At 35.4% G+C, this 19,517-nt stretch overlaps 1 protein-coding gene across 4 annotated transcripts in view; it reads right to left on the reverse strand.

Moving 5' to 3' along the window:
• ABHD18 (abhydrolase domain containing 18) overlaps window positions 1–19,517 on the reverse strand; it is a 70,397-nt gene that overhangs the window by 41,934 nt on the left and 8,946 nt on the right. For 2 of the 4 annotated variants that reach the window (XM_073237053.1, XM_073237055.1), the window contains exons 2-3: window positions 2,656–2,764; window positions 1,947–2,031 (exon numbers count right to left, since the gene is read on the reverse strand). The exons of 1 other annotated variant lie outside the window; for it this stretch is intronic. In XM_073237053.1, the coding sequence (XP_073093154.1) occupies window positions 1,947–2,031; window positions 2,656–2,764 (194 nt within the window). Of the gene's footprint in view, window positions 1–1,946; window positions 2,032–2,655; window positions 2,765–19,517 lie in introns of those variants that run through there. One more of the 4 variants, XM_073237056.1, reaches the window with a different exon arrangement.

Genomic DNA, 19,517 nt, shown 5'->3' on the forward strand with positions numbered 1-19,517 from the left:
AATGGTAAAGAGACCTATTATTCGTATGATATGAAATTTTTAACCCAACTAGTCTTTATACTTGAGTCATCTTTGTGCCTTCTGGTATAGTTTTAGTTTTCTTCGTACATATTTTAGAAGAATAAATTGTTTGATAAAGGAGAAGGCACAAACTAATGTGAAAGGGAATAATAATTCCACAAACACTGTTGGGATAACTGGCAATTTGGTAAGAAAACAATTTTAGAGCCATGCATAAGATAGGTTTAAAAATTAAGCAAACTACTATAAAAAGAATAACCAATTAAAAATAGGCAAGGACTTCATAGATATTTCTCCAAATAAGATATATAAATGGTCAAAACATGAAGAGACACTCAACCTCAGAGTTATTAGGGAAAAGTATAGAATGGATAGGACAAGTACAAATACTAGTGAGAACATGGAGAAACTGAAACCATTATACACTGCTGGTAGAAAAGTAAAATGATGAACTTTGGAAAACAGATGGCAGTTTGTCAAAAAGTTCAACATAGAGATACTATATATGGCCCAGCAATTCCACTCCTAGATATATATCCAACAGTACTGAATACCTACATCCACAAAACAGCTGTACATGAATGTTTGTAGCATTAATATTCATAATAGTCAAAAAGTATAAACAACCTAAATGTCTATCAACTGATAATGGATAAACAATATGATATATATCCACACAATGGAATATTATTTGGGAGTTAAAAAGAAAGAAGTACTAGTACATGCTACATGGTTGAACCTTGAAATTTTGCTAAGTGTAATAAGCCAGACACAAAAGTTTGTATGAGTCCATTTATATGAAATGTCTAGAATATGTGAATCCATAGAGAAGCAGATTATTGATTGCCAGCAGGTAGGAGGCTGGAGAAGTGGGAAATGACAGCTAATGGGTACCCAGGTCCTTTTCGGATGACAAAAACGTTCTGGAATTAGACAGTGATAGTGTGATGGCTGCATATTGGGGATATAATAATAAAAAACAACTATACTGAACTGTTAACCTTAAGGGGTGAATTTTATGCTATGTGAATTATACCTTGATTTTTAAAAACCAAGGGCTGGGGGAGGAAATCTGTAAGAATGCATCCCAAAATCTTAACTGTAACTCTTCCTTGGGAGGCAAATGGAATCAGGTGGTGGAAAGTAGCAGATACAGAGTTTTGATTTTTACTTGGAATGCCTTAAATTTGTTTATTTAAGCCTATGATTTTTAAATAGAGAAAACAGAAATAGTTAGCAAAATTTGAGAGAGATGTTCTCAATCCAGAAGAAACAGCTCTATGGTACAGAGGAGGGATTTCCAATTTATAAAATTTTATTTTTAGCAGAACTCTTTTGAAAAATGTAATCTAAAGATATCCAATACATAAAAGAGGGAAAATAGAGTTATAGTTGAAGTACAGTAAGGGATGTGAAACCTACCCATTCTACCTCCTCCCCAACAATACCTCAAGTATCCAATTACATAAACTTAGAAATATTTCATAGAAAAACATCGGCTTGCTTAATAACAAAACTGTTTCAAATATATTCTCATCTCTAATTCTGTAACATTTTATTTCTACCATTCTCTCAGCAATTAATTATATCCAGTAACTTTTTCCTGATGTTATTTAACAGTTGTTTTGCTAATAACTTCTCATGTGCTATGTCCAACTAGAGTACTTTCCTGTATTACTTATACTTCTTCTAAAATGCTAAATATTTTCTTGCACTTAGGCAAGTACTAAATGTATGTTCCCAAATATATATGAATATAGTTTACAAAAATTATCCAGTTAGAATACATGTAACATTTTAAAAATACTAAATGAAAAATCTCTACTACACTCATGTTGTAGTGTTTATTATTAACATTCAACCTATTCTTGACACATATTTGTTAAACAAGACTTTCTATAACTGCATTTCTTTCATTGGCATACCTTATTGATGTATACTGGATAATCACTTGAAACCAAAGTCTGACATCTTTCTCGATTTCCAATCACCTTTCTGAATTCAAAGAGTCTATTATAGTAATGAGGAAAGAAGAGAAAAATTCAGTATATCTGTTATACTGAAAGTGATGAACAGTGATTAAAAATTAGCAAGTCCAGTTCATAAGCCATGCTGAAATTTAATTTTGATCATTAGAGAAAAATATTAGGCTGTGGGTTTTTTTTTCAAGCTGGACATCTTGTCTAGCAAAAAATGTGAGAAATGTCATTGTTCAGAAAGAAACATATACAAGACTGAAAATAAAGGGCACAATATTGAAAATTAGTTTTCTTAAGTCCAAATATTCCCATGAGCTACATAAAGTATATCCCAGCTTTATAGTCATTATAAATTCAAGTTACCCAAGAAAACTCAGTTCCTGAAAACTCTGATCACCTTAAGAATTATTAAAATTAAAAATCTAATTGCATTTATGAGAACTGTTTTTAAAGCTGAATTACAGTTTAAATAGTTCAATGTATGATGATATGGGTTAAACTTAAAAAATAATTAAAAGGAAATAATTTTTAATATAGTTGATGCTTAATTTGCCAATTACTTTATATCTATAGTAAAGAACTTTATAGAAAATAAAGTTTTAAGTGTTTACTAAAACAGCAAATTCAAAACAAGCATCCAGAAAAAGATGCTTACCTTTTGAGATCTTCTGGCCTTCCCCATCCTCTGATAAAAAGTTTTGTGAGGAGGAGTCTCCGGTATAGAATATCTAACTTGCTCATACTCATTAGTAGCAAACAAACATCTATAACACAAAATTTCAAAGGACTTTAAAATATTTTACTTTAGATAGCAGGTCTATTTTCTAACCATCTCTTTAAATATCAGATAAAAATTAAAGATTGGTCTCTCTCAGCAGTTTTCAAACATACAATACAGTATTGTATTGTATATTTATATACATTACATCCCCAGGACTTAAGCTCATTATAGATCTTAGAAGCAGTCATGACAAGAAAAAAAAAGTTTGTAACTATGTAAGGTGATGGATGTGAACTCAACTTATGGTAATCACTTCACAATACATACATATGCAAAAGCATTACACTGTACACTTAAAACTAATACAATGTTATATATCAGTTATGCCTCAATAAAACTAGAGAAATAATTAAATACTGCAATTAACCTATGAACCCTGATTTATTCTCTTGGAAGTAAGGTACAAGATATAGAAAACAAACTGGGAAGAAAGCAGAGAAGAAGTGGAGTCCTGAGCTTCACTAAGCTGTGAATTCCTCCAGGGCAGATTTTCCCACCTTTAGCCCACTGACTGACAGTAAGCACCTAATATTTGTTAGATAACAGCAGTGGCTAATATTTACTTAGTACTGTATTGTCTGCCAGGCACCACTTTGGAAACTACACACACACACACACACACACACACTTTCTTGTTTAAACCTCCCAACAACTTTATGAAGGAGCTATTACCCCAAAATGAGGAAATTCAGTCAGAGACTGCATAGGTGATTTATCTAAGGTCACACAGCTAGTTAGAGGCCAACCTAAGACTTGAATCTGACTACACGGCACTGCCCATACACTACACTACAGTCCATGAAAAATAATAATCAATGTACTACTTGTGTGCCACTTATATATTTTTCCCACATATTTCTAAAGTTTTAAAAAATATCTCTATCTTTTCGAATTGAGTGGGATAGTTTCAATTTGCAGACAAAACCTGACTCACGTTAAGGGTTTATTCTACTTAGAAAAATGGAAAATGGAAATTTGCATTTCCATTAGTGAGCTTTAATAAGTATTTATCCCTATAAATGTATTTTTGGAACCACCACTTATGTTGTATCAGAGATATACAATCTTACAGTGGTTTTGAATGTACAACATAATGGTTTGACAGTTACCCATTTTGTTAAATATTCAACCCCATTAGTGCAGTTACTATCTAACTAAATATAAAGGTGTTACAGAATCATTGATTATTTATCCATGCTATACTACTAACTCCACAGCCAACCTATATTATGATTGAGAATTTGTGAGCCCCTTATTCCCCTCTCCCTCACCCATGGTAACCACTAGTCATTTTTCAGTGTCTACAAGTCTACTGCTGTTTTATTCATTGTTTTGCTATGTTTTTATATTCCACAAATAAGTGAAATTATATGGTAATTGTCTTTCTCTGCCTAGCTTGTTTCACTGAGCATAACACCCTCTAGATCCATCCATGTTGTTGCAAATGGTAGAATTTCTTTTCATTTTATTGCTGAATAATATTCCATTGTGTATATGTACCACATCTTCTTTATCCATTTATCTATTGATGGACACTAAGGTTGCTTCTATATCTTGGCTACTGTAAATAATGCAGCAATAAACATAGGACTACATATGTCTTTCTGAATCAGAGATTTTGTTTTCTTCTGGTAAATTCCTAGAAGTGGAATTACTGTGTCAAGTATTTCTAGTTTTTTGAGGAAACTTCATACTGTTGTACCAGTTACATTCCCCCCAACTATGTAGGAGGGTTCCCATTTCTCCACATCCTCTACAACACTCATATAATTTCTTGTCTTTTGGATAGTGGCCTTTCTAACTGGTGTGAGGTGATATCTCATTGTAGTTCTGATTGTTATTTCCATGATGATTAGTACTGTGGAACATCTTTTCATGTGCCTGCTTGGCCATCTGTAGTTCTTCTTTGGAGAAATGTCTGCTCAGGTGCTCTGCCCATTTTTTAATCTGGTTATTTGTTTTTTGGGTGTTGAGGCATATGAGTTCTTTATATATTTTGGATGTTAACTCCTTATAAGATGAATTTATAAATATATTCTCCCATACTGTAGGATGCCTTTTTGTCCTGCTGATGGTATCCTTTGCTGTACAGAAGCTTTTTCATTTGATGTAGTGCTACTTGTTCATGTTTTATTTTGTTTCCCTTGCCTGAGAACATGTATCCAGGAAAAAATTGCTCATACTATGTTCAAGAGATTTTTATCTGTTTTCTTCTAGGGGTTTTATGGTTTTATATCTTACATTCAAATCTTTGATCTATTTTGGGTTTAATTTTGTGTATAGAGTTAGACAGTAACCAGTTTCATTCTCCTACATGTAGCTGTCCAGTTTTCACAACACCAAGTTATTGAAGAGTTATTCTCCCCACTGTATATTCATGGCTCATTTATTGTACATTAATTGGCCATATATTGTGGGTTTATATCTGGGCTCTCTATTCTGTTCCATTAATCTAGGGGTCTATTCTTTTGCTAGTACCATACTGTTTTGCTTACTGTAGCTTCATAGTATAGTTTGAAGTCAAGAAGTGTAATACCTCCAGCTTTGTTCTTTTTTCTCAGGATTGCTTTGGCTGTTTGGGGTCTTCTGTGGTTCCATATGAATTTTAGTACTATTCTAGTTCATTGAAAAATGCCATTGGTATTTTGATAGGGATTGTACTCAATCTGTACATTGCTTTGGGCAGGATGGCCATTTTGACAATATCAATTCTTCCTATCCATAAGCACAAGATAGATTTCCATTTATTTTTGTCTTCTTTAATTTCTCTCATGAATGCTTTATAGTTTTCAGGGTATAGGTCTTTTGCCTCCTTGGTTAGGTTTATTTCTAGGTATTTTATTCTTTTTGATGCAATTGTAAATAGAGTTGTTTTCCTGATTTCTCTTTCTGCTAGTTCATTGTTAGTATATAGGAATGCAATAGATTTCTGGGTATGGATTTTGTATCCTGTAACTTTGCTGAATCTAAAGACAGTGGAATCTTTAGAGTCTTCTATGTATAATATCATGTCATCTGTAAATAGTGTTGTGTCTCATATTTTGCTGCTTAATTTGCAGCAAACTATATGTTTAATTTAAGGCTGTTTTGTTGGCATAGGAATACAATCTAATCCACCATTAATTGGGCTGACAATTTATTGTTTTTATGACTGGACCAGCAAAACCAAAGCATTCATATTGCCTCTCACAATTCTTGGGACCAAGAACATCTACTAGAAAATGTATTTGTTAGGCAATACAACCTATAGCTAGAGTCTAGTATTTAGTGTTTTTAAATAAAGGCATCACTTATTTTAATTGTACTTGACTTTATTGCACTTCCTAGATAGTGTTTTTTTACAAATTTAAGGTTTGTAGCAACCCTGTGTTGAGTATATCTGGGGTGCAATTTTTTCAAAAGCATTACTCACTTGTATCTCTGTGTTATATTTTATTAATTCTCACAATATTTCAACATTTCTCACAATATTTCAACATTTTTCACTATTATTATATTTGTTATGGTGATCTGTGATCAGTGATCTTTAATGTTACTACTGTAGTTGTTTTCAAGCTCTACAAACTGTGTCTGGATAAGACAGTGAATTTAATAAATGTTGTATGTGTTCTGACTGCCCTGCTGACTAGTCATTCCCCTTTTCATTCCCTCTCCTGGGGTGTTCTAATTCCCTGAAACACAACAATATTGTAGTTAGGTCAATTAATAACTTATAGTGGCATATAAGTAGTCAAATGAAAGGAAGAATCACACATCACTTACTTTAACCAAAAAGCTAGAATGATTAAACTTAGTGAGGAAGCTGAGATAAACCAAAAGCTAGGCCTCTTGCCCCAAAGTTAGCCAAACTATGACTGCAAAGGAAAAGTTCTTGAAGGAAATTAAAAGTGCTACTCCAGTGAACACACAAATAATGAGAAAATGAAAACAGCCTTACTGCTGATATAGAGAAAGTTTTAGTGGTCTGGATAGAAGACGACACCAGCCACAACATTCTCTTAAGCCAAAGCCTAATCCAGAGTAAGACCCTAACTCTCTACAATTCTACAAAAGCTGAGAGAGGTAAGGGAGCTGCAGAAGAGAAGTCTGAAGCTAGCAGAGGTTGATTAATGAGATTTAAGGAAAGAAGCCCTCTCCATAACAGAAATAGAGATGAACATGAAAACGAAGCAGCAAGTGCTGATGTAGAAACTACAGCAAGTTATCCAGATCTAGCTCAGGTCATTAATGAAGGTGGCCATACTCAACAACAGGTTTTCAGTATAGATGAAACAGCCTTCTCTAAGAAGAAGATGCTCTCTAGGACTCATAGATAGAGATAAGTCAATGGCTGGCTTCAAAGCTTCAAAGGACAGGTTTATTCTCTTTTTAGAACCTAATGAAGCTGTTGACTATACGTTGAAGCCAATGCTCATTTACTATTCTGAAAATGCTAAGGCCCTTAATTATTATACTAAATCTAATCTATCTATACTCTATAAATGGGACAACAAAGCCTGATTACAGCATATGTGTTTAAAACATGGTTACTAAATATTTTAAGCCCACTGTGGAGACATACTGCTCAGAAAAAAATCAAAGATTCCTTTCAAAATATAACTACTCACTAACAATGCACCTGCTCACCCAAGAGCTCTGATGGAAATGGACAATGAGATTCATGTTGTTGTCATGCCTCCTAGCATTTCATTCTGTAGCCCATGGATCAAGGAGTAATTTCAACTTTCAAGTCTTATTATTTAAGAAATATATTTTGTAAGGCTATAGCTGCCATAGATAGGGATGGCCTGATGGATCTGGGAAAACTAAATTGAAGACCCTCTGGCAAGGATTCATAATTCTAGATGCCCTTCAGAACATTGTGATTCATGTGAAGAAGTCAAAACAGCAACATGTTTGAAAGGAGTTTGGAGGAAGATGATTCCAACTCTCATGGATGACTTTTGAGTGGTGTAAGACTTCAGTGGAAGAAGTTACTGCAGATGTGGTAGAAATAGGAAGAGAATTAGTATTAGAAGTGGAACCTGAAGACTGAATTGCTGCAATCTCATGATAAAGCTTTAGCTGGTGAAGACTTGCTTATGGATGAGAAAATAAAGTGGTTTCTTAAGATGGAATCTATTCCTGGTGAAGATGCTGTGAAATTGCTGAAATGAAAATGAAGGATTTAGAATAGGACATAAACTTGGTTGATAAAGCAGTGGTGGGGTTAGAGAGGACTGACTACAATTTTGAAAAAAATTTCACTATGTGTAAAATGCTATCAAACAGCATCTCATGCTACAGAGAAATTGTTTGTGAAAGGAACAGTCAATTGATGCAGCAAAGTTCATTGTTGTCTTATTTTAAGAAACTTCCACAGCTATCCCAGCCTTCAGCAACCACCATTCTGATCAGTCAGCAGTCACCTACACTGAGGCAAGACCCTCCACCAGCAACAACATTATGACTCACAGAAGGCTCTGGTGAGCATTACACTGATGGTTATCATCTTTTTAACAAAAAGGTATTTTTAAATTATGATATATACATTGTATTTATAGACATAATGCTATTACACACTTAGGACACTACAGTATGGTGCAAACATAATTTTTCTATGTATGCACTGTGAAACTAAAAAATTCATTTGACTCACTTTATTGCAATTCACTTTATTGTAGTGATCTAGAACTGAACCTGCAGTATGTCTGAACTATATCTGTACCACACACCTCTCTTTTTCCCAGTTCCATGTGCTATACAATTTTTACTTATTAAAAATTGGTTTTGGCATAATAATGCTAGGAAAACAACCTAATCCATATCTAGCTTTTTTATACTATTGATATATACCACTATAAATAATTAATATTCTGATTACTAGACTGCTATGAATTATCATCAGTCAGTTTACTACAACTAAACCATTTTGGAATAGCCTAATAAAAATGTAAGTTCCTGAACCTTTAAGAATGAGTATTACTTTGTCATTCACATAGTAAGCTTTTAAGTGTTTACAGTATGCCAAGATGTTCTTCCTTTCATGGATCTTATATGTTAGAGGAGTTAAACAAACTATTTTTAAAAAACAAGCAGGAATATGATAATGATATGATGATAATATAATAAGACAATGTGATAAAGACGAGAGGGCTCCTTTGTTAGTAGAAAAAGCCTCACTTAAACAAACAAGTAACATTTAAGTCAATACCTATATGACAAGCAGGAGTAGGCAGTCTTTACATTGCAAATCTCATTAAAATCATAAACCTACTTAAGTCTACTTAGTATTATGCTCCCATGAAATTTGTTAAAAATTACCTACTCAGGGGGTATAGTATAGGAACAGATAATTTATATAAGAGGAAAGGTAGGAAAAAATGATCACAAAGTGTCTACTTTCTAATTTTAAAAAAACTCACTATAATACTTTAAAATTCAAACAGTTCAAAAGTATATATAACAAAATGGGGAAAAATAATCTCATTACCTCTAAATGTACTTTTCAGAGATACTTAGTGCTAACAGTTTAGATTCTGTTCTTCCTGACCTTTTACTTGTTGATGTTATTTATTTACTTACACACATTAAAAAAAATTATATGAGTCATATAACACAATTTGCAGAGTTCAATTTCTATAATATATACATTCTTAAAAAGCTAAGGTTTGTTGAGATTCCGGCTCAAGATGGCAGGGAGAGTAGGGCGACAGAAATCTCCTCCCAAAACTATACATATTTTTGAAAATACATCAAATATAACTATTCCTAAAAGAGAGACCAGAGGATACAGTACAACAGGCAGGCTACATCTACATTTGCGAGAACTCAGCATCTCATGAAGGGAGTAAGATACAAGCTGCGGCCCGGCGGGACCCGAGCACTCCCCCCACCCCAGCTCACCAGCAGGAGGAAAGGGGTTGGAGTGGAGAGGAAGTTGAAGCACAGGACTGCTAAATAACCAGCCCTGGTAATCTGCACTGGGAGCACAGACACACATTGCATGGTGTGCAGGATTTAGAGAAACAGAAGTGTAGGGTCCGAGATGGAGACTGCAAGAGAGTTCCCACAGCCAGCTCCCCTGGGACAAAAGAAAAGCAGGTGCTTTTTAAAAGTTTTAAAGGGACAAGGGCTCAACAGCTGAACAAAATCGTCCCAGCACACCCAGCCCAGCAGGCTGGGAATCTTGAGGAACTTCAGGCCCCCTAACCCCCTGGGGGGTAAAGCAGCCCTGAAGCCCCTCACGGCAATAAGCAGCCTGCCATTCGTTCCCCCCAGTCGGCACTACAAGCAAACTTGCAGACCTGCCACAGCTGCAGAGCAGCAGGAAAGCGGCCCCACTCACAGCAACCACACAGAGACTCCTCCCAGTGTGCAGCTACCCAGGACAGGCAACGGAAGCCAGAGCAAGGTCTGGAAGGCACGAAGGTGCGCCATTCTCGCAGGAGAACACACCCGGTGCAGCTGCAATTTCCGCACTGCTCTAGGCTAGGCTGAGGGTGGCCCTGCCGATGGCAGCTCAGGAGATTGTCCCAGAGTCTGCCCCCGGTGTGCTGGTAACCGGCACAGGCAGCGGAAGCCAGAGCAAGGTCTGAAAGGCACGAAGGGGCGCCATTCCCACAGAAGAACACACCCAGCACAGCTGTGACTCCTGGTAGTGCTCTAGGCAAGCCCAAAGGCAGCCCCGCCCACGGCAGCTCAGGAGATTGTGCCAGAGATTGCTCCCGGTGTATGGGTAAGTGGAACAGGCAGTGGAAGTCGGAGCAAGGTCCAGAAGGCACGAAGGGGCACCTTCTTGAAGGAGAAGCCCCCGCAGTGCTCTAGGATAGCCTGAGGGTGGCCACGCCCATGGCAGCTCAGGACATTGCCCCAGAGGCTGCTCCTGGTGTGCAGGTAACCGGCACAGGCAGCAGAAAAGGGCAAGGTGACCAACAAGCAGGAAGGGACTTTGTTCTCCCAGCTGAAACAAGTGCCACCTGCCTGCGACCACTTCTATTGCCATGAAAAGGCAGAAGAATCTGGTCCAGTCAAAAATCACTCAGACAACCCCAGAGAGAGGGCCTCGTGAGATAGATATAACCAATCTTCCTGAAAAATAATTGAAAATAAAAGTTATAAACATGCTGACGGACCTGCAGAGAAATATGCAAGAGCTAAGGGATGAAGTCCAGAAGGAGATAACAGAAAGGAAACAATTGATAGAAGGACTTAAGAGCAGACTGGATGAGGTCCAAGAGACTGTTAATGGAACAGAAATCACAGAACAGGAGTACAGAGAAGCTGAGGCACAGAGAGATAAAAGGATCTCTAGGAATGAAAGAATATTAAGAGAACTGTATGACCAATCCAAATCAAACAATATTTGCATTATAGGGGTACCAAAAGAAGAGAGAGAAAAAGGGAGAGGAAGTATCTTTGAAGAAATAATTGCTGAAAACTTCCCTAAACTAGGGAAGAATATAGCCTCTCAGACCATGGAAGCCCACAAATCTCTGAACACAAGGGACCCAAGGAGGACAAAACCAAGACACATAATAAAATGGCAAACATCAAAGAAAAGGACAGTGTATTAAAGGCAGCCAGAGAGATAAAAAAGATTACCTACAAAGGAAAACCCATCAGGCTATCATCAGACTTCTCAACAGGAACATTACAGGCCAGAAGACAATGGCATGACATATTTAATGCAATGAAACAGAGGGCCTTGAAACAAAAATACTATATCCAGATTATCATTTAAATTTGATGGACGGATTAAACAATTTTCAGACAAGCAAAAGTTGAGGGAATGTGCCTCCCACAAACCACCTCTACAGAGTATTTTAAAGGGACTGCTCAAGATGGAGCACTCCTAAGACTAAATAGATATCACCAGACAAAATAAAATCACAGCAAAGAAAGCAGGCCAAACAAATACTAAGTAAAGGCAAAAAAATAAAATCAACTATGCACAAAAACAGTCAAATGAAACACAAAGGAGTACAGAATAAAACACCTAACATATAAAGAATGGAGAAGGAAGAATAAGAAGGGAGAGAAATAAAGAATCATCAGACTGTGTTTATAATAGCTTAATAAGAGAGTTAAGTTAGAAAGTTAGATAGTAAAGAAGCTATCCTTGAACCTTTGGTAACCATGAATCCAAAGCCTGCAATGGCAACAAGTACGTACCTATCGATAATCACCCTAAATGTAAATGGACTGAATGCAACAATCAAAAGACACAGAGTAATAGAATGGATAAAAAAAGCAAGATCCATCTATATGCAGCTTACAAGCGAGTCACCTCAAACCCAATGATATACAAGGGATGGAAAAAGATATATAATGCAAACAATAGGGAGAAAAAAGCAGTTGTTGCGGTACTTGTAACAGACAAAATAGACTTCAAAACAAAAAAGTAAGAAGAGATAAAGAAGGACATTACATAATGATAAAGGAGTCAGTCCACCAAGAGGATATAACCATTGTAAATATCTATGCAGTCAACATAGGAGCACCGACATATGTGAAACAAATAGTAACAGAATTAAAGGAGGAAATAGAATGCAATGCATTCATTTTTGGAGACTTCAACACACCACTCACGCCAAAGGACAGATCAACCAGACAGAAATAAGTAAGACACAGAGGCACTGAACAACACACTAGAACAGATGGACCTAACAGACATCTACAGAACTGTACACTCAAAAGCAGCAGGATACACCTTCTTCTCAAGTGCACATGGAACATTCTCCAGAATAGACCACATAGTAGGCCACAGAAAGAGCCTCAGTAAATTCCAAAATACTGAAATTCTACCAACCAACTTCTCAGATCACAAAGGTATAAAACTAGAAATAAAATGTACAAAGAAAGCAAAAAGGCTCACAAACACGTGGAAGCTTAACAACATGCTCTTAAATAATCAATGGATCAATGACCAAATTAAAACAGAGATCAAGCAATATATGGAGACAAATGACAACAACAGCACAAAGACCCAACTTCCGTGGGACACATAGAAGGCAGTTCAAAGAGGAAAGTATATAGCAATCCAGGCCTATTTAAAGAAGGAAGAATAACCCCAAATGAATAGTCTAAAGTCACAATTATTGAAATTGGAAAAAGAAGAACAAATGAGGCCCAAAGTCAGCAGAAGGAGGGACATAATAAAGATCAGAGAATAAATAAATAAAATTGAGAAGAATAAAACAATAGAAAAAAATCAATGAAACCAAGAGCTGGTTCTTTAGGAAAATAAACAAAATAGATAATACCATAGCCGGACTTATTAAGAGAAAAAGAGAATCTACACACAAAAACAGAATCAGAAATGAGAAAGGAAAAATTATGACAGACCCCACAGAAATACAAAGAATTATTAGAGAATACTATGAAAAATCTATATGCTAACAAGCTGGAAAACCTAGAAGAAATGGACAACTTCCTAGAAAAATACAACCTTCCAAGGCAGACCAAGGAAGAAACATAAAATATAAAGAGACCAATTACCAGCAACAAAATTGAATCAGTAATCAAAAAACTACCCAAGAACAAAACGCCCAGGCCAGACGGATTCACCACTGAATTTTACCAGACATATACAGAGGACATAGTACCCATTCTCCTCAAAGTTCTCCAAAAAATAGAAGAGGAGTGAATACTTCCAAACTCATTGTATGAACCGAGGATCACTCTAATACCAAACCAGGCAAAAATTGCACAAAAAAAGAAAATTATAGACCAATATCCCTGATGAACGTAGATGCAAAAATACTCAACAAAATATTAGCAAACCGAATTAAAAAATACATCAAGAGGATCATACACCATGACCAAGCGGGATTCATTTCAGGGATGCAAGGATGTATAACATTGGAAAATACACCAACATCATCCACCACATCAATGAAAACGAGTACAAAAACCACATGATCATCTCCATAGATGCTGAAAAAGCATTTCACAAAATTCAACATCCATTCATGATAAAAACTCTTAACAAAATAGGTATAGAGGGCAAATACCTCAACATAATAAAGGCCATACATGACAAACCCACAGCCAACATCCTACTTAACAGCAAGAAGCTGAAAGCTTTTCCTTTAAGATTGGGAACAAGACAGGGATGAACACTCTCCCCACTGTTATTCAACATAGTATTGGAGGTCCTAGCCATAGCAATCAAATGAAACAATGAAATATATAAGGGATCCAGATTGGTAAAGAAGGTGGCAAACTGTAACTATTTGCAGATGACATGATATTGTACATAAAATACCACAAAAGAATCCACTCCAAAACCACTAGAACTAATATATGAATTCAGCAGAGTTGCAGGATACAAAATTAATACACAGAAATATGTTGCTTTCCTATAATACACTAAAGATGAGCTAGCAGAAAGAGAAATCAGGAAAACAATTCCATTCACAATTGCATCAAAAAGAATAAAATACCTAGAAATAAACTGAACCAAGGAAGTGAAACACCTATACCATGAAAACTACAAGATACTCCTAAGAAAAATTAAAGAGGACACTAACAAATGGAAATTCATCCCATGATCTTGGCTAAGAAGAATTAGTATTATCAAAATAGCCATCCTGCCTAAAGCAATCTACAGATTCAATGCAATCACTATGAAAATACCAACAGCATTCTTCAACAAATAGTTTTAAAATTCATATGGAACCACAAAAGACCCCAAACAGCCAAAGCAATCCTGAGAAGAAGAATATAGCATGGGGGATCTTGCTTCCCAACTTCAAGCTCTCCTACAAAGCCACAGTAATCAAGACAATTTGTTACTGGCACAAGAACAGACCCACAGACCAGTGGAACAGAATAGAGAGTCCTGGTATTAACCCAAACATATATGGTCAATTAATATATGATAAAGGAGCCATGGATATACAATAGGGAAATGGCAGCCTCTTCAACAGATGGTGTTGGCAAAACTGGACAGCTACATGTAAGAGAATGAAACTGGATCATTGTATAACCCCATACACAAAAGTAAATTCAAAATGGATCAAAGACCTGAATGTAAGTCATGAAACTATATAACTCTTAGAAAAAAACATAGGCAAAAATCTCTTGGACATAAACATGAGCGATTTCTTCATGAACATATCTCCCTGGGCAAGGGAAACAAATGCAAAGATGTACAAGTGGGACTCTATCAAGCTGAAATGCTTCTGTACAGCAAAGGACACCATCAAGAGCAAAAAGACATCCTACAGGATGGGAGAATATAAAAGACAAACAACAGCAAATGTTGGCGAGGATGTGGAGAAAGGGGAACCCTCCTACACTGCTGGTGGGAATGTAAATTAGTTCAACCTTTGTGGAAAGCAGTATGGAGGTTCCCCAAAAAGCTCAAAATAGAAATACCATTTGACCCGTGAATCACACTTCTAGGAATTTACCCTAAGAATGCAGCAGCCCAGTTTGAAAGACATATGCACCTCTATGTTTATCGCAGCACTATTTACAATAGCCAAGAAATGGAAGCAACCTAAGTGTCCATCAGTAGATGAATGGATAAAGAACATGTGGTACATATACACAATGGAGTATTATTCGGCCATAAGAAAAATACAAATCCTACCATTTGCAACAACATGGATGGAGCTAGAGGGTATTATGCCTAGTGATGTATGCCAGGTGGAAAAAGACAAGTGTCAAATGAATTCCTCATATGTAGAGTATAAAAACAAAGAAAAAAACTGAAGGAGCAAAACAGCAGCAGAATCACAGAACCCAAGAATGGACTAACAGTTATGAAAGGGAAAGGGACTGGGTTGGATGGGTGGGAAGAGAGGGACAAGGGGGGAAAAGGAGCATTACAATTAGCTGACATAATGAAGGGGTGGGGGTGTGGGGAGGGCTGTACAACTCAGAGAAGACAAGTAGTGATTATACAGCATCTTACTACGCTGATGGACAGTGACTCTAATGGGGTATGTGTTGGGGACTTGATGATGAGAGGAAGTCCAGTAACGATAATGTCACTCGTGTAATTGTAGATTAATGATACCAAAAAAGAAAAAAGACCTTTGAAGGATAAGAAAAAAAAATAAAAAGCTGAGGTTTGTCATTTCTTTGGTGTGTTTTTTTAAACACAGAATAGACCAACTACATTATTTGTTTTCCAGTGTTCTTTCTCACCTTGCTTATTTATACATATCTGCAGAGTTCTTTCAACTTCAGGATATAGAGGCCTGCCTCAGTTTTTCTTTTAATTGCTGAGTTCCTATTTATATTTATTATTTTGATTATCTTTTGATTTTATTTGTTACATTTTTTGTTTTATTGATTCCTTAGGTTTTTAAAAAACATATATTCACATTTAATTGTTTTACACTTGAGCATGTATGTATGTACACTTGAAAGTATGTAAATTTGAAAGAGATATATTTAAGATACAATATGTCATAATGGCAAAAGCACATTAGGCATAATAGAGACAGTCTTCTAGGTTGAATCCTTTATAATGTGACTTTGAGCAAGTCAGTCATCCTTCTTTCATTAATCTGTAGAATGGGAAAATAAGAAAAGAAAAATCAATGACAACCCAAATGAATTGTTTTAAGAATACTAATGGACATTTCAGATGGGTTCATGGTAAGAACGTAAGAATATTTTAGAGTAACTACACTAACTAAACAAGAAAAAAGATGAGATATAAAGAACAAACAAAACCCACCAATATTTGATAAAATTCAGCATCCAGAAATAATTGTAATGAAAAAAATCTAGCAATATAACATTAATTTGAGATAAGGTATTTAATAAAAGTCTGCAGTAAACATCATAATTAATAAGGATACTGCAGAAGTATTCCCTATTAAGTGAGGAATAAGAATCTCCATTATCACATTTATTCTAAAACAGTACAGGATGTCCTAAGTTAAAAAAAAAAACTTAAAAAGATTTAAAGACCAAAAGGGGCAGGAATTTGCCTGTACACACAAAGAATATGACTATTACAGAGAAAATCCAAATGAGTCAAAAAATGTTAGAACTTACTAGTTATTACCAAGTTTCAATAAAAGGTGCCAGGGGAATCAGTTATCCATGTGGGAAAATATTAAACTAAATCACTACATCCCATACTAAGTACATAAAAAAATTCCATGTGCGTTAGGATTAGAGAGCTAAGTATAAAAAGTGAAGCTGTAAACTTTCAGAAGAATATATGAGAGACTATAATCAGAGAAAATATAGCAAATATTCCAAGACTTTAAAGATCTTGTTGATTCAACATTCCTTAAAAATGAGCTTCATTAAGAAATGAAAGACAAGCCAAAGACTGAGAAAGTATTAGCAAAAAACCTGATACACAGGACTTGTATTCCAAAATATACAAAGAACTCTTAAAAACTCAATAATAAGAAAAGAAACAACCCAATTAAAAAATGGGCAAAAGAGCTGAACAGATTCCTCACCAAAGATGTATTAGATGGCAAATAAACATATGAAAAGATGAGCACATCATATGCCATCATGGAAAAGCAACTTAAAAGAAGATACTACTGCACTCCCAGTAGAATGACCAAAATCCAAAAAACTGACGACGTCAAATGCTGGCAAGGATGTGCATAACAAGAAATCTCATTCATTACTGGTAGGAATGCAAAACGGTACAGCCACTTTGGAAGATAGTTTGCCGTTTCCTACAAAATTAAACATGGTCGTATCATACAATATAGCAATCCTGCTTTTAGGAATTTAACCAAATGAGTTGAAAGCTTACATCTACACATACAAAACGCACCTGGACATGAATGTTTATTGCAACTTTATTCATAAGTGCCAAAAACCAGACGAAAATAAGATGTTCCTCAAAAGAGGAATGGATAAATAGCCTGTGGTACAGCCATACAATGGAATATTATTCATCAACAGAAAGAATTGAGCGATCAGCCATGAAGACATACAGGAACCTTAAATACATATTGCTAAGTGAAGGAAGTCAGTCTAAAAGTATATAATTCCAATTATAAGACATTCTGGCAAAGGCAAAACTATGGACAGAGTAAAAACATCAGTGGTTGTTAGGGACTGGAGAAGAGGGAAAGAGGAATGCATCATGCAGCACACAGGACTTTTAGGGTAGATAATCTACTGTGAGTACGGTATCAGTAGATACATGATATAACGTAATGCATCTGAACACCACAAAGAACGCATCCTAATGTAAACTATGGACTTTAGTTAATAGTAATGTATGGGTTCATCAGGTGAAACAAATGTACCACACTAATGCAAGATATTAATAATGGGCAACTGGGGTTAAGAGGAGAAAGGATATGTGGGAACTCTCTGTACTATCTTCTTAAGTTTTCTGTAAACCTAAAACTGTTATAAATAATGAAGTCTATTAGGTTAAAAAGTCCAAAAAATGGTTTCCCTTAAGTTTTTTAAGATTAATTCTAAAGTACCTTGAAGTGTTTCTGTTAGGATTCCACCTACAGATTCCATCACCATTATTGTATCAAGATATTATCATATCACTATAGTGATGTTAGTATTTCAATTTTGTTGAATGAACCTATCTATCAAATATCAATGATATAGGACTTTATTTCAGTTTACAGGAGAAAAATCAGTATCATTTAAAAGGAGGACGAAAGCAAAGCCAACTTAAAAAATCTGTATGTACTTATTTGTCACTTTCTCCGAAAAAATATTAAACAAATTTTAAACATTCTAAAATTTTCAATAGGCTTCAAAACTCAAGGCGCTTTGAAAGTTAATTGAGAAATTAGAATGACATAAATTCCAAGTAGCTTATATTTACAAATGATGGTAAAATACATTTTCTGGCTTATTTTAACCACTTTACAAAAGTATGGTCAATTTTAAATTATAAATACTGTCAAAATGTAATATTAACAAAGGAAAATGTAGATAATCTTTAAAAATTGATTTCCATAAATTTTCTACTAATCTGCTTTGTAATACTAATCATAGAGGGGAAATCCTGTTCTTAACTTTTATGGCAATGGTTAGTCTTTATTCATTACTACTTTAATGTATCAACTCCAATTTTCAACTTAATCTTGTAGGAGAAAAAAACTAAGAATCTTTTCACCTTAGTGAACCAACATCTTAAATAACTTTCTATCACTGAACAATTTTTACAAATTTTTAATGAAATAAATAATAGTTTTCACACTTTCCTTAATTACATATTTCTACATATTTTACAACTAGTGTTAATCTAACTTATGAACACATAGCTTGCTGAATATCCTTGGCTGTTGCTCTGTGAAGTCAAAGTTTTGAAGCATGAACATCCAGACCTGAACCACCAGCAAAGAGCCACGTTAATATCCACATCATGTGAATGTTGGGAGAGGTCTCAAGACAGTATGGAGAGTGCAGCTTGGGGACATCACCTGAGTGAAGATGTGCAGTTCACTGCAGTTTGTCGTGGTTACTGTTTAAGTTTCTCATAAGCCGAAGTATAACTTAAAAATGTACACATGTTAAATATAACAGCTCGTTTTCACAAAATGAACAATCTATGTTGCTACATGATGTGAAGTTCACAACTAAAGGTACTAGCAAGGAGCAGGAAAAACAGCATAGAAAAATCTAAATTTCCACTGAGTATTCAGAGATTAATCTGGCAAAAAGAAGACATGCAAACACAAAAAGAGAGATGTGAAAAAATGTGGTAAACTGAAATAATGAAGGGGGTCTGGAGAAAAGGATGTCAAATTAACAAGAACTATGTCAGGCTATTGTTAACACTG

This window comes from Manis javanica, chromosome 5 (assembly GCF_040802235.1).
Source record: "Manis javanica isolate MJ-LG chromosome 5, MJ_LKY, whole genome shotgun sequence".
Lineage (NCBI taxonomy): Eukaryota > Metazoa > Chordata > Mammalia > Pholidota > Manidae > Manis > Manis javanica.